This window comes from Saccoglossus kowalevskii, chromosome 13, assembly GCF_978046115.1.
Source record: "Saccoglossus kowalevskii chromosome 13, keSacKowa6.1, whole genome shotgun sequence".
NCBI lineage: Eukaryota > Metazoa > Hemichordata > Enteropneusta > Harrimaniidae > Saccoglossus > Saccoglossus kowalevskii.
In genome coordinates this window covers 26,746,452-26,763,653 of record NC_140653.1, presented here as the reverse complement: position 1 = coordinate 26,763,653, position 17,202 = coordinate 26,746,452, and the positions used below count along the sequence as shown (strand labels likewise).

At 35.1% G+C, this 17,202-nt stretch overlaps 1 protein-coding gene and 1 pseudogene across 2 annotated transcripts in view; both read right to left on the bottom strand.

The window, feature by feature from the left end:
• Window positions 1-3,533: 3,533 nt before the first annotated feature.
• Window positions 3,534-5,582, bottom strand: LOC146735112 (uncharacterized). The gene is made up of 3 exons (XM_085506775.1): window positions 5,420-5,582; window positions 5,039-5,165; window positions 3,534-4,501 (listed from the first exon to the last, which is right to left on the bottom strand). The coding sequence occupies exons 1-3, from the start codon at window positions 5,550-5,552 to the stop codon at window positions 4,381-4,383; spliced, it is 381 nt and encodes a 126-aa protein (XP_085362901.1). The 5' UTR covers window positions 5,553-5,582; the 3' UTR covers window positions 3,534-4,380.
• Window positions 5,583-5,850: 268 nt separating this feature from the next.
• LOC100374498 (sushi domain-containing protein 2-like) overlaps window positions 5,851-17,202 on the bottom strand; it is a 31,359-nt pseudogene continuing 20,007 nt past the window's right edge. Inside the window, exons 6-17 of the transcript XR_014931438.1 lie at window positions 14,558-14,845; window positions 14,198-14,332; window positions 13,047-13,209; window positions 12,177-12,443; window positions 10,843-11,155; window positions 10,006-10,275; window positions 9,249-9,525; window positions 7,820-7,960; window positions 7,488-7,649; window positions 7,100-7,354; window positions 6,156-6,404; window positions 5,851-6,050 (exon numbers count right to left, since the gene is read on the bottom strand). The product of XR_014931438.1 is annotated as a sushi domain-containing protein 2-like (transcript). The remainder of the gene's footprint in view (window positions 6,051-6,155; window positions 6,405-7,099; window positions 7,355-7,487; window positions 7,650-7,819; window positions 7,961-9,248; window positions 9,526-10,005; window positions 10,276-10,842; window positions 11,156-12,176; window positions 12,444-13,046; window positions 13,210-14,197; window positions 14,333-14,557; window positions 14,846-17,202) is intronic.

Sequence of the window (17,202 nt, the reverse complement as noted above, 5' to 3'; positions counted from 1 at the left end):
AGCTAAAAATTTGCTAATTATGCAAATTAAGTTATTAATATGCACAAATCTTTTCCAAAACTAATCAGGTATCTGCATAGTCATAGAGGATCTAAACACTAAACAATAAAACAAAGATGATAATAGTTTTCAAGAAAATAAAATGAAAGAAATATCAGAGCATGAAAAGAAAATGATAGTAAATGATCACTTAGATAAGGTTATTAGTGAAAAAAACTTAGTTTTGAGTAGCTCAGTTCTCAAATTTCAAATTACACCCATAAAATTACAGGAGAATATCAGTTTCAAGTTGTATTGGTAAGGTCTTCTGTTTCATCATATATAAACGCATAAACTGTTTCATTGAAAAAAATAAAATACTCAAAAACAACCAGGCCGGCTTCAGAAATAACACAGATCATTTTTTTGTATTAAAAACTCTTAATTCAGAAACACATTAAAAATAAACAAAGACTCTAGGTTTGTTTTGTAGATTTTGCCAAAGCGTTCGACACTGTATGGAGAGTAGGGCTATTCTATATACTATTAAAAAATAACATTAATGGCAAGATTTACAAAATAATAAAAAACATGTATTCAAAAACAAAAGCTTGCATTAATATAAATAATTATATAACCAAAGAATTCACTATTAATAGAGGAGTAAAACAGGGATGTACAATTAGCCCAACTCTTTTCAACATTTTTATTAATGATTTAAAAGATAGTTTGGATAATGCCAATACTGAATCACCACTGAATAATAACACTGTTAAGTATTTTATATGCAGATGATTTAGCCCTCACCTCCACTACCCAGGCTGGTCTACAGACATCATTAAATACACTAAATTAATATTGCAATAAGTGAAAATTGAGTGTAAACCTTTCAAAATAAAGTTGTTTATCTTTAGTTCATCAACATTGAGAAATAAATACCAATTCAGTTTTGGTAATGATAACATTCAAACAACAAACAGTTATACATATCTAGGAATCACAATAAAATCAAATGGGAGTTTTAATTTGCTGATGCCGTGTCAAATTTAGCAAGTAGAGCTGGAAAATCAATTTACATCATGAACAAAGTATTTTTTGGAAATCTAGAAATAAAACTAAAAATGAAACTATTTAACATTTAAATAAAACCAATTTTGCTTTTTGGCTCAGAATTATGGGCCCTAGACTTGCAGGACATTCAGGACAATGCTAAATGGAACAAAACAGCAATTGAAAAAGTCAATATTAAATTCTGCAAACAAATCTTACAAGTGAATAAAAAATTCTGTAACTTAGCATCAAGAGCAAAGGTGGGTCATTATCCACTACTACTCAGTGCAAAAGTTCAAGCTATTAATTACAACACAGGCATACCCAGTTATTATTTTAAAACTCTTTTTTGCTTTTACTTTTCTTTTGAAAATCTTTTTACGCGGAGGCAATAAAGTTATTATTATTAGTAAGAAACGAGTTCTTGAAATGTTTCGTAATATTAAAATGTGCGACAGCCTGAATGTGTTTCTGTCATCAGTCATACGCGACAATGATGGGCGAATAATTTCAAGTTAGTCAGTCGCCGATGCAGCTGTCGCTGCTACAACTGAAATGTTGCAATCGGAGTTCAATGCTACGATCAGTAATATACAAACCAGCCGGTGCATGCTACGATCGACCGCCTTTATTATAGATTTCACACGTTATTCAGAGTTCACACCAATACCTTCTCAACTTGAATCCGTTGCATCCCTCAAAACAGTACAGAAATCGCCCAGGGCAAAGTTTAGCTTGATACATTGCGCTCAAAGCAACTGCGCGATGAATCGAACGATGTCAACAAGCAACTTCCCGGAGAATAAGATTAAAAGACCGTTGAGCCGGTTGGCCGTAGAGGGCGCAGCTCATTAACATTAACCAATTACGATGGATTCCCGAGCCGCTGCAGATCAACAGAAAATGAACGCACTAGAGCACGTATGCTACACGAGAAAATCGTACTTCCGGGTCATAATTATGCTAATCGATGTTATTTTATCAAGTAGCGGAACAATTTTCAAGTAGCGGAGCGATTTTCATATAGCGGAACGATTTTCAAGTAGCCGACCGATATTCTTCAAGTAGTGGGGCGATTTTTATATAGCGGAGCGATTTCCAAGTAGCCGACCGATATTTTGCAAGTAGCGAAGCGATTTTCATATAGCGGAGCGATTTTTGTTAAAGTGCCGGACGGATTTTCAAGTAGCGGACCAATTGTATATATCGGCCACCGTATATATGGGCCACAGTAGTACTAACACCATCACTACGGAAAATTCCCGGTCTGCTGCGTTGCACACAATTTGCGAATGAGGTTACGTGTTTTCGTGATCGTTACCATGAGAAAACTGTCAAAACAGTTTCAAATAATTTTATTTTCGATTGGAATAGTTAATAGTGAAGTTCAAAAATATGTCTTATCAATTCTCGATAAAACGGACAGATTAAACAAATCACGCTCGATGTCGTCTTCATTTTGATTTGTTTCGCATATTGTCGGAATTCGTAAATTATAAACACAAATGTGAACTTACTGTTACGTTGGATTTAATGTTACGATACAAAATATCACTCCCGACCAAATATTGTTTTGAACTTGGCCAAATACCAAGCTTAGTTTAATTCATAAGTTATAAGAGACCTCATGATTATAGTTTCACATTTGCACTATTTTATAGCGTATGGCCATTGACCCTGTACTGATATTACACTCATAACAGCATGATAGTGAAGGAGTTCACGCTTGTTCAAACAGTCACCTGAATTATCTCAGTGGCTGGGTCGAGTGTAGCAGTTTTACCGCGGTGCTTTATGTCCAGATAATGAAGATAGATTTTTAAACAAAAACAAACATCTTGGCTGCCTGTACTCGATGTTCAGTTAGCTGTTAGAGTTACTAAATGTGGGCGATATAAATTTAAACAAACAAAAAATCTATGTTGTTCAGAAATTGTGTGGATTTTGAATATGGTCGACTTTGCGGCGATTGGCGCCGTCTCTAGTCTCATTGCTCGCATTTGTACAGATCGTTTACAGACGAGTGTGACCCCCCTACAAACGCATGACGATTCATATCATCTGGATTACGCATAGCTTCTCTGCGATTTTACGCTCCGTAATTTTAAGCGTAGCTTGTCCCCCTCCAATACATTTTGCTGGATCCGCCACTGCAGCCTACGGCGCGATTGGCGTATGAATATTCATAAACAATTCAAATGTGTACGTGTACAGTAGAATGCGCATGCGTCAGATGGCTATAGCGTGTCATTGTTTACAAATAAGCGTCTACCCATGAGCCCTTGCGTTTTAGTGCGTGTTGTTATCGTCGCTTGGGACTCAATTGCCGCGCGTGCGCAGGTGACGACCCTCCCGCTTTAAAAGTACGCCTACGTATTTTCCATGGTTTCTCCGTAAACTATATATCTATAAACAATGTCTTGCTAACTAAAAATATTCTGTCCCTAGCTCTGGTGGGAGAGATTTATATCAAGTTTGATAGAGTAAATATAAAATCATACAAGTTACATGTAAAATATGGTGTGTTTTTTTATTTTATCTCGGTTGACATGATTTAAAAACAGTTATGAAAATGCCTATCAAATATATATTTTAACTCGGGAAAAAATACACTATTCTAAAATCAACGCATTCATTGACAACTCCACAATCTCCTTAGAATCATGAGCGGAGGTAATATTCTTAACATCATATCAAGTAGTACTTGAAAAGCTAATTAAACCTTAAAATACCTTAACAACGATGTGAATATTGCGAATAGCTCTTGTACTGAGAAATGTAATGAATTAAAACACCATGCATATGAGTTCAAAATGTAACATATTCTACGGGGCATTAACGCAAAATATATAACAATCGTTCATAAATTCGACATTATAATTATACAATTTGATACAACAAGCCATGCATGACACAGTAATCGTTAGTTATCAAATTTAAAATGTATTGTTTTGTTTATAGTATTATAGTTTGCACATAATCATGTCAGAGATATGGATCCAGAACAAACAACCGTTCTTAGATTTTAAAACGGTTCAGCCTCGTTCGCGGTTTAAAATTAACGAGACGATTGATACCAAACGTCGCAAATCTAAAGACATAATACAGTTTGTACATCTTCTAATATTCATACACACAGTAATATAAATGTTTTAATCCGACTATATATAAATAAATAATTGTATGTATATGTATTTTCAATCTTGCTTGGTGCTATGCACGTCATACTCATTATTTCCGCAAACATAATTAACTACCACACCAAACACTATGGCCCATTTGCGCAGTACGATCCTTTACGATGTACACGTGCCATTCGTATATGTACAACTATACCAGAAACATAACCCATTACCACGTATTTATGGCAAACTCGGTCTCGTGGAGAACGCACGGACTCCCATAGACGTTTTCATTAGTTGATACTGTCTTCAAATCCGTTTTACGAACTGCCGACTTCCCGCTGTCACGTCTGAAAGATGTAATAAGTAGATGACGACAAATTTATCAAATATAATAATATACTTGTAGTGTTTGTTTCTTACGATATTTGTCAGTTATTAAATGTTATCGTTTTTCACACAGTACGTAATCCTACTATGACAGAAAACGAGACTTTCGACAGAAGACAAGCACAAATATGAATTCTTATTAGTTACATGTTATATGATTTACTTGATATATTTAATAGTTCATGAAGTGTCGTTGAATTTCTGTGTAATTAGTGATGCGGTAACATATACCGCATATTTTACACACTAGGGATAAATATAGGATCTCAAATTACTTACAGAGTAGTATCACCAAGTCGTCAAATTTACTTACACAAATTCAAATTTTGTGTATCGTCCAATCAGTTCATCAATATTCAATTGAATGCCGTGGCAGAGATACCAAAAATATGCAATGGAGTGTATCTGATAGAACACGCACGGTACATATTTCGGGTTATATTTCGTGCTTTTTAACGAACACGATGTTATGGCTGCATGTATTTTATAAAACTCACCTTTTGTGGGTGGATGTAATAATGCATTTACAGATCCAGCCTATACATAAAAGGATGATTACAGCCGAGAGAATAGGAACGGTAATATATATAATCAGTAGCCGCCCCTCGTCAATGACCACAAATTCTATTAAAATATAACAAAGCAAGATATATTGAATTTGTTATTTCAAAAAACAAAATGAACAAAATGAAACGATGATATTGCCATAATTCGTGGTTACCTTCTTTCATCTTCCTAATATCTTGCGTTCATATTTTTGACAGAGTTAAGCAAAGTTTATTTAATTTTCAACTCTGAACCAGTTTTATGACAGACAAACAGATGGCAAAATGTTAAATTAACTGTAAGTGTAACTATTAAAAGCATTAATAACCCACCTTCACATGACGGCGGTACACCACTCCAATGACCATTGGCCAAGCATTTAATCTCAGTTAATCCATCGAGTATGGATCCTTCGTCACAAGAAAACGTCAGAACCGCCCCATAAGTAAAGGACTCGCCGCTCATGTTACCATTAATTGGTGCTACAACTTCACCACACTGTATGACTAAAACACATTGAACACAATTGTATACATGACGTTTAATTTAGTGTACATTTTTTCATCACTTTGACTGCCTCAACATGGCGTACATATAGTCACAATCAGTACATTCCCATTTTGATAACCGAAGTCTACTAACTTATATGGGTGCATTACGCTGAGGGAAAATGCTATGGTGACAATGTGCCAACAATGACATTGCCCACGCTCTATATAACACGTTCGGTTCAATTATAGGCTTGATGGCACTGTTGAATATGTCATTTTGTTAGTAAACGCCACTTACTGATACAAGTTGTATTATGGTTATCCCACGTGCCATCATCCAGACAGATTCGTGTTGCAGAGCCACTCAAAGTAAAACCAGGAAGACAGTCAAATGTTATTACAGAACCCTTGAGGTAGGATGAACCGGTTTTAATCCCGTTCCTTGGGGTCGGAAGGTATCCACATGTTGTGACTGGAATAAAAAACACACACATCGTTATTATTGCTGTAAACACGACAATTATAGAATATACTTCTTAGAAATCGTATCGTATGGTCGAGACTGTAAACTGAGTACCTTGCAGTGTATCGAGGACCACAACATCATATGCATGTAAAGCCTTGGAAGTTCCTAATGCAGTGTCAACATCATTGGTTACTTGAAAATCGAATATACATTCCACATTATCACCACATAAATCAATAACGTCGTCGGTGATGTTAGATTCGATAATGTCAAACATAGGCAGATAAGCGATGTTTGTTAAGGAGGTATGTGTTTCACCAATTTTGTATCGAAAGAGCGATTCTTCTGCAGATATCTCCCCTGAAAACAAACGAGATTGAGCATTACGATATTGTGAGTTATTACAAGAATTAGTACATATAGAAAATACGTCGTCTGAGATGGTTACCATTATAGCAATCAAATCTGTAATACACCTTAAAACATTACCATACTATCATCTATATATTTATTAAATTGAATGAATGTAATAATCTGTCATGGTCGACAACTTTACTTTCCTTGTTTGCAAATTCAACGTGTATATCACGGATTCGCTTTTCAAATAATAGCTTTTGATCCATAGTTTATCCATAGTCTACTGAGTTTTGAGTTACGGGCAACATTGATTTGTTTTTGTTTTTGTTTAAAGTTCTAATTTACTAACTCGAATTTTAATTATCAGTTAACCGAACTTTGAATTACGGAAAATATACAACGTTAAACAAAAAAATGTATGCTGCCCGTAACTCGAAGTTTGATTAATTGAACTGTTAATTGAACATCGAGTTACAATTTGGGCGTGGTTTCGCAAAATGCGCATGGTTTTTGAAAATGGGCGTGGTCATTTTTGAATCCGTAACTCGATACTCATAACTCGATGTCCGTAACTCGATGGCAAAAATATCGTCTCAGTATGAATCGTGTGTTAATCTGATGTATACAGTTTTGATTCGCTGTCCTAAGTTAAATGAATATGAACATTTAATAAGCGCACTCAAATGTGTGATACTTACATTTCAAGCCAAAGTCATGATGGATCTGCTCAGTTGAGGAAAACACCGATACATAATCTCCATCAGGCGTGCGAAGATCATCATCTTTGTTGTCATTCCAAGTACCCATTAATCCGACTGTCTGGTTTTTGAAGGTAGATGGTGCAAGAATTACAGTAGACAATGCTTTTCCTGCTATTGAAACATCAATAGATATCCCGGATTGGAAGATCACATTGATTTTGTCTGTACCATTCGTTTTGTAAACTGAAACTCCTGTTAAATATTAGAAAGACGTGATTGCGTATATTGTATAAAGTTACATAATAAACAATATTGTGTGTACACGAGAAGCGAAGCAAAACATAATTTTCTGACATTTTCACTAACAACTCCTCATTACCATTACCGTTATAATCCCACCAAAGATTCTCTTCAAACTTCACTATTTGCCATGTTTGTTGATCTTTCAGTCTTACATAAGCATCAAGGAAATCTCTTTCTCTTGCAATATGTATAGTATCAGACATATTCGTTTGCATTGCCATAGCAGTGAATACTGTTGCAACAGCTGTAAATATATATTGTATATATAAAGTAATTCTACACACTGAGAATAAATAAATAAATAAATAAATAAATAAATAAATAAATAAATAAATAAATAAATAAATAAATAAATAAATAAATAAATAAATAATTAAAATAAATAAATAAATAAATAAATAAATAAAATATTACAATTATCTGCCAAGGGTTCCATACGGCCTTGTAGTTTGAAACTTCCGTTATTTATAACAAGCAGAGTGAATTCTCCGAATCCATTGAAGGTATAATCATATCCATCCAATGTTATCAAATGAGGGTCTCCGAACCACGTAGCTGTAATACGATACATTAAGCTGTCATTGAAAATATTAAGGTAGAGATGCAGTTTATCTGACAGGTATTTTAATTAGTTAATTAGGAAACCAAGATGACCTCCCTTGTCCACAAAACTATATATTTTTTGGGAAGCTTATTGAATGAATTATAAAATTGTGTTAGTATTTTTTTTATGGACATTGTAGTTTCAAATAAGCACAAAAATGTGTTTGTTTTTGTTTTTGGTCAAAACAGAAGTTAAAACCAGCTTCTAAGCATGGTTCTGTTTCCTGTCAAAATTGGTTTACAAGTACATCTGTTTACTATGAAGAAAGTGCCGTCTTGAAAACTGTATACCAGTTGTCAATTTTGCAGGGCAGCAGCTCAAATGACACTACTTCATGTTTATGCATACATTAACACCCAGGCTAGTTGTCTGTACGATTGTTGTAACCCTGTTCAACCAAAAACAATGCCCGACGGCGTTTTGAAGATAAACACATTGTCAATCATTTGTGAAATTCTCAAAACAAAAGGTCAAAGCGTCTAGGAACTATTTTTTAAAGTTCTTGGATGTGCACTAAAAGGAAGCTGAGATAATTGCTAATTTGCAATTCACTCAGTAAGAAGTTTGCTAATGCTCATATTTAAAATGGCTGTAACAGTTCCAAATTTAAATGTATTATCGTTCTGTAAAAAGTTAAATATAGTGCATAGTATGGAGATCTCGTCATTTCTTTTTTTTCACCATGTTTCTTTTTTATTATTTATGTACAGCTTTGCTAAATCTTGCTAAGCATTTATAGGGGAGAATGTTTGCACCTGTTATCTATATTTTAAAATCGTCTTTTGATTATGTTTCAATATTCACAATTGTACAAAAAATTCACTCCCAAGTGCCCACGAATCTGCATCTCTACCTTAAAGAGTCACGTGATTACAATGAATTCATGTCAAACCATGAGCCCCTTTATGTTGCCATTCATTTGTTCCCCACTTTGTTTGAAATATACCACCGCTGTTCAATGATTCCATGCAATGGCCAAGTGTTCAGAGGCTATGAATTGTAAAGACTTACAAAAAGAAAGAATTACTGCGCCTTGACATTCATTTTGTCGTTAAATTGTATCTGCACATGGCTCCCTAATTTTGATATTGTACAAACGTGTAACACTTGTTTGTCACGGTGCGATACACGATAGGTAGTGGCCTCCACGACAATTAATAGAAAGCGAAAGTTCAAAGCAACGATATATGTATGTTGCATGCAGCACAGAAATCGCGGATTAGGAATTGTATGTGTTACCCGGACGTGGAGCTTCATATCCAGAACAGTCATGTGACGGTCTTCTTTCAAAGAACTTGCCACAATTCGCTGCATCGAAGTCTGTGTGCAGACACAGTATCTCCAAGGTAACATATCTTCCAGGAAGTTCGACAGGTAAGGTATTTTGCCTACTTCCTTATAAGGCGTAACACCTTCGTGATGTCTGAGATGGTAGGTTCCTGCACCAAACGTGTCTCCTGAATTCAAAATAGTCCCATCGGCTTGGTAGCAACATGCACGTCCACTTCCGTCATTACTGGAAGAAAATACGACATGCTTTTTTTGGTACACTTGAATAGATTAAACTAAATCATTACATGGACCACAAATTTTAAAATGTTTTTCTACGTAATGTATTCAGATTGGCCAAATTATCTTATTAAAATGTCGGTGTCTTGTCAAGCTCAAGTACACAGATTATTTCTTAATTGAGTCATTTGTTGAAGTAAGCCAAAAATATTCGCCCAAAATGGCATGGTCAAATCCAGTACAGGGCAAATTTAAACTTAGCACACACATTCCACTATCTCTATATATATTATATATTTTCTTGTTATAACAGTAAATTAATACTTAACTTCGCTGACCCTGACAACAATTGAATTAGTATTATTGCGTCATGGCCACATGACCTGGTTGTTTTGTTCACATAATTCCTGTCATCAATTGAAATGAATTCAGGTCTACAGCAGTAACGACTACTACATATACCTATGAATATTCAATCCTGTATTACCTTGGTACATTAGCTCGTATACAATGCACTGCACCCGGCATATCAACACAGTTATCATGTGTTCCAGACCTCGTCTGACAGCGTGGATGCGGCGAATAGCGTCCGATATCAGCAAGAGCTTGCTGTAGAGTACAGGGACAAGGCACGGTATCGTCGGGCGATGGCAAAACGTTTCCTTCGCGTTTATGCCAGTCGTAGCACCACTCTTCTGAATCAATGCCATATGCCCATGACAGCTCGTGAATTTCACTCCACAATGCACGGAATTTTCTGGAAAGAGTGGGAACAACATGGAATATTACATTTTTAACTGAAAGAAGACTCTTGTTGGAGCTGAAACAACACTTTTGTCTGTCACATACAAGCTGAGTTGGCATATAATATGCCGCGTTTGGCTGTTAAAATACATCTCTAAAGTTGCAATCTATTGCGACTGCGCAAATCTAACTACAACTTATTCGTATTAAATGTATTCACCCTTTATAAATTTACCCAGTACGCATCGCGATATATACGACCACGCTTTTGTGGATTTTTTAGAAATGCTTTAGCTGAGCCTCCATTTTGAAATGTGATTGAGTCCGTAGGTGAAGCCGTGATTCTCTGTGACATTGTAACAAGAATTGTAACAACTCGTTACAAGAATTTCAGTGCCAATACGACTTTAGTTTTTCTGTGTTTTCAAACGACTATTCAGGCTACAGTCATCAGTCTGTATTCCCTCTATTTTTAGACCAGAGGTTTTTCAAAAACAGTACTAGTTGAATACGAACGGCAAATGTCGCGGGAAATCCAAACAAATATAGTGTCGTCTATCTTATCATCGAGTTTACTCACGTGTCGTCGGAATTTTCCTCGTCATGTCCTGATATACGAAATGCACCAATACTAAACAGGGAGCTTGGACTGGTTGATGATTTATGAAAGGTAAAACTCCCTTCGTTTTCATGTTTACTTTGACCCGCACCAGTGTCAACCCAACCATATTCACCAGACTGATGGTCTTCCACGTAGCCATATAATTTAATATCCACATACGTCGATGGTAACAGAGAGCTATCCCATTGGATTTCAACAGTGTTAATCGAATGATCAATCCAGTCGGCCATGTTTGTTCTTGTAACTAGATTTGCTGTTTTTTCAATGTTCACTGAAATAAAATAGTTTTACACAATGGGAAGTATTTATGCGCCCCCATGATACTACAACAAACTAAATATCAGATCAATTGGTTGATTTGTTTCTGAGAAATTTTAAAATAGCATGTCATTATTGTAACACATTATAATAGCCTAACCATGGGACATAATATTATGTGTGTGTCAGATCTAACATAGCACATCCATACGATTCTGAAGGAATGGATTTTGGCGTTTTGTACTGATTTTGCAGAAAATACAATGTGTTAACAATTTTGAGTAATGTACATCACAGATCTCCTAAGTCTGAGTCATTTGATAAGCGATTCCAATCAAAAAGTAAAAATATTTCCATTTCAATTTTAATTCAAGATGGCGGCCAAACATATAACTGATCATAAAACAATTTAATATAGTTGGTATAGCTTACAATCAAATTATAGTTCAATGTGTTCAGTGTTTTTTTTTCTCATTTATATGCGTTTTTTGCCGTTTTTTGGAATGTCAAATATGACGTCAAAACTTACTGTAGCTCTAAAAATAGTTTGCATTCATTTAATTGTTAGCCATAGTGGAAGTGCTGCTACAACAATTGTTTCAGATTCCCTGGATCAATAGTAGTATGCAAAATAAAGCATTTTCGAGTTTTCTTTGAATCTATATGACCCTAAGTCACATGACCAATTAATGTAGACTTTTCAGAGTTGGAATATTTCGATATGTAGACGTTATAAATCAAATAGCAGATCAGTCAAGACGTTTCTAAGAAACTCTTCGATTTCAATAATGTTTTTTTTTTTTTTTGCAATAAGAAATTTATTTGTTTTGCTTTTTTTTAGTATATCCAAGATGATCGACAGATTAACATATATTTGTTGAACAGGCTCTGTAACGAAGTTTTCAAGTTTCTAATGCATTGGCAAGTAGGCGTAATGGAGATTTATGAGTTCGCATTCATTCCAACATGGCGACAAAACCACTTGACCAATCTACCACTTAATCAATTCAACACCCCCAAATGTGTATACATACCTACAGTAAATATTCCGCTGTATGGATATGTGGTACCATCATCTATCGACACCTGAATATGTAATCTCCCGATCTCATAAAAAATAGGTGTAATACACGATACTTTTACTGGATCATGTATGCTCTCTATGTTCCCTATTGTTTCGGTGTTACCGAATTTACATTTAATTTGCGGCAAAGTTGTTGAATCATTAAAACATACACCTGCGATGTTTATGTGTTCACCACCTAACATCGAACCACTTAATGGATATACCGCTAAGGATCCTAAAAATAAGATAGCGTGGTTATATATGGATAATTGAGGAACACATTACATGCAATGTAATTTTTCAATACTGTATAATCTAATATATAGTCGGTAATATATGTCATGCGTGATAAAAACTGCTTTACTAGAGCCTCGTCATTATTGTATGGGATGTTCCACATAATAAAAGAAACAATGTTTATAATTCGTAAAAGATGTTGACAAGTTCAGAAACACAAAAACAAAAGAATATATATATATACACAATAAACAGACACAAATGCCTAGAATCAATTCTAAAATCAGTTAGAATAAATCAAAAGTCACCTAAGATTCAGCTCTTACCGAAATCCCCTTAAATGAAATAGTATTGTGCATCTCGTCAGGCACGATTTGGAACCATTTTGACCATACAACAGCGCGAACAAAGATCAGAAATAAATTGCACAGATCAGTACTCTAAACCTCACAGTGAGCCACACAGTAAGTGGCTTTTTTAAAAAACAAGTCATAGGACTATTTTGTTGTGCATAATACATCAGACAGCTCTTTTTTTTAACTACCTTTCTATTGTGATTTATATTATTTATATATATATATATAATCTTCTTTGTTCGTACCTCCTGTATTGCATCCAATTCCTTTTACATCCCTCCCATCAACCTGAAAAACGTATCGTCCATTCACACCTACGTTGGAAGTGGTTTCTATATTCACTATTTCATCCGTCAGAGAACCGTCTACTGTCAAGTATGTTAAACCATCTCCTGCATTGAAGCCCGCCTACCAGAACATGTTGAATGAAATAGCACTTGTATGAGCATACATACCACACCATTGTACCAATGACCGTACAACCGTTGTGAAGTTTCAAATAATATATTAATTATTAAAAATGTACTCGTGTATTAACTTGACACAAATCAGAACGGGCTTTGTTGAGAGGAAGGGTGGCAGTTCATTGTTTTATTTTATGGAATGTCGTATAAAAACACGTATACATTGTATTATGAACCGTATAACTAAGCGAAATAAGAATTTCGTTAAACAGCGCCCATGCTACTTTCGTTTTATTATATTATTCGTATGGGGCGATATTATCTATTAAGTATCTTCGCTACATGTGAATACATGCAATAATTCGACGCGCACAATTCTCCTTGTCAATACCATAAAGTGTGGACAAGTTAAAATTGATCGCAAGAGAGTTCGAGAATTTTTCCCACGAGCTTAATGTATTGATGAGTATTACGCTGATACTACACCACAATACACACAAACTGCTTGTAACGTCATGAAATAAACCATTGTTTGCAGTCAGAGACGTTTGAGCTTCGTGTGTTATATACAACTACTTTTATCTCTCATATTTGACGAGCTCTATAGTATCAGTGAATTTCACGGATCCGTCAACCCGACTTTTGATGGCACAGTGCAAGAAATTCAACTACTCTATCCTTTTCATTTTAATCTGCTTGTATATTTTGTTCACATATACATACATATATTACATACAGTATATCCTCGCAATATTTCCCTGTCCTCAGTAACCATTACTGATTAGCACCAGTCGCAGGCTAGTTTAGAGTGTTGAATGTGGAAATACTATTGCGCATGCCTAAAAGGTGTTCTATTTCACGCGAACGCCATACGTCGGACACTATGTGACGTCACTTTATTTTCCCGTATTACGTCACATCGGGTGACGTACTGCGTTAAGAGTGCAGTAAACAAAATATTGTTCACATTGTTGCCTGCACCGATGATTTACCTTAGCAGGCTTTCCTCCAAGACCATTGTCATCACCGCCACTTACCATGCCTGTGGTCCATGTTATATCTCCATAATTAAAAATAGTAAACGAATGACGTCCATTTGTTATAAGCACTGCTTGGAAAGTGTTTTTCTGGCAAGATATACAATGTGGTTATTATTATATCTTTATCAAATATATTAGTATATACGTATGTTGTACAAAACAAAAACACTGTATTACACTGTACTTCATCAAATGATAAAGGAAGCGCAAGAGATTTCGTTGAGAACGAGAGAGCAATGTAACTTATACTGCTTTTCAAATATACTTCCATACTATCTGACTAACCAATGCAACAATTCATAGTAAAATTACCGAAGTGTTCGACGATCCACCGTAGAAACCAACGTTGTCCCATGTTGCTATTAACGCCCATATTGCATTGAAGTGGGGTTGGTCTACTACATTTGTGATTACATCACGAGCAGCTCTTTCAAGAATTTTAGCATCAGTGGTTTGACGCCAGAACACGTTTCCTCCATTTCTTGTGTCAACATCAGCCCAAAACGGCGCAACAACACGCCAGTTGTTACCCAGAGGGAATGGTTCTGGGGTAAACTGTTGTATTTCCATTATAAAGGAAACAATGCCATTTGTATTTACCTGAAAACATGAATACAAATACAAATATATATATACCAATCCCGTTTATAAGATGCATCAATATATACGTTTACGTCACTCCCAAAAATGGTCTAATATCATGAATGGTACAGCAACTAGTATCATTGTGCTTGATTTTAATTTTAGGTGGTATCAAAAAGTGGTCATTTATCAAACATTAATTTATAAATATGCTGAATCCTTATCAGTTCAAAGCTAAAACAATACAAATTAAAAATTGAAATGATTTTTCTAGCAAAATATAAATTGTAAATGTGAATGTTTATTGATTTCAAAAATGTACATCGCCATGGTCTACATTTTTCACATATTTTACATTAACTAAACACCATATTAACTAAATTATATACTGTAACAGACTCATATTTTGAACTGTTGAACTGTTGAGGGTAATGGTGATACAATCAGGATATTTATTCGTGGAGACATCAGATACAGTGATAATACAGTGAAGTGTAAACTTGGTTTCCAGGCGATGGCTTTACAGCCACGCCTAGAGACAGACCTCCCGTATAACCTCCGCTCCCTCTTTCTCATCAGTCCCCCTATTTATAAGTCAAACCACGTGATATCGTGACGTCACTACGACGCCTAGCACAAGTCAACGTGATTGGTTAGAACTTACTAACATGCCAAATAAGGAGTGCTAGACAGTCATGGTGACGTTTGACACGGCGTGTATAAAAGTGTTAATATGGTTTAGGTTTTAAACAATACATTAGATATTACATATAGGTGTAGGAATGTGAACATTAAAGTAATAAGCATGGGAAAGTTAACACGTATTGACATAGACAATTGAATGCAATTGTCATGTCATACGTGTATGCGGGTACCACATCAGATTGGTGACACTGTCCCTTCCAACGAAAAATGAAAAATGAAAATGTCCCCATTTTCGTAATATCAAATCATACGCTAGGAAAAAAATAACAGAAATATTGATAGAAAAATATTTACAAATACAAATAAACAAATCGAATCTTATTCAAATACAATGTAGAAACGAAGAAGCCATGGCAGTATACGCACAACAATAGAACAATCAAATCATGGTCAGTACAATAGAAGGTGTCTTTCTTTCTAATTCTTATTTTGCTAATTCCCTTTGTTCAGGTAGATTAATTCTTACATCGTTAATCATGTCTTAACTATATTTCTTTCTGCTCCGTATGCTTAGTTTGTGTTATCTTAGAGAAAATTTAAAAAAACATGCCTCAGTGGTACAATATTTAATAGAACTTAAAAAAAAGAAAAAAAAAGCGAGTTAGGTTATCCAGGTAACCGAATGTGACTCACTTCCGTAGCAAACAAACAGTAGTTACAAATCTCTGAGATATGCCTCTGAGCAGCGATGGCCTAGTCTGAATTCGACGTGGCATTTGTATTATTCAGTGTTTGTTGCCATAAAATAAAATTTAAAATAACGATATTTCTCAAATTTCAAACAAATTTAGCCTAGGATTTAAAATTCACTTCATTCGGTTCGTGTTTTCTATTGGTTGTAAAATACCATGGCAACTGGTTTTTGCATGTTCAAAACAAGAATCCTTAAAGTACATATGTGGCTAACAATTACGTAAAGAAAAAAATCACAAATAAAATAGTAAAGTACTATAAAAACATAAAAACTCGACTTATTGACAATAAAATAACCAGAAAATGGATGTGTCGGTGCCAAACATAAATACACACACAATGAACATCATATAATGTGCTCAACGTGTTATTCCTCTCCGAAAAAAAACAAGACGGAGCATGTCAAATTAAGTGTGTCACAATTGTGGGCATAATACGTGGACTAACGAGATCAAACTTGTGCTCAGTATAATATTGCGTGAATCGAAATCCTGAATAAGTTAGTGCCAACATTATTTACACACACAATGAACATAATGAAATGTGCTCAACGAGATGTTCACCGCAAAACAAAACGGAGCATGTCAAATTAAATTTTGTTACAATCGGGTGCATAATTATACAGAAATCACTGTGCTCAACAAGAACAATTCGCAAAGTCTTGGAGCATTCACAATAATTAATGTTTTATGGCTGACCTATATAGCAGAATGAGTCAGTGATATAAAAGACAGTCAATGCGAGTAGAAGAAAAAAATAGATACCCAAAACCATACCTTGTGCAAATGATCTGAAAAGTGTAGTTGTGCTAGAATAGGAAAGTTGCGTCTAAAAAGAGTTTATATACAAAAGTTCATATGAGTCATTGAATGCGTTGTCAAAGTCTTCAGTTGAACTCACATCTGCGCGTTTCTGTACTTCTCACTGGTTGAGCTTTTCTTGTGACATCGGCAGGATCGTTGTCATCAAGTTGTTTG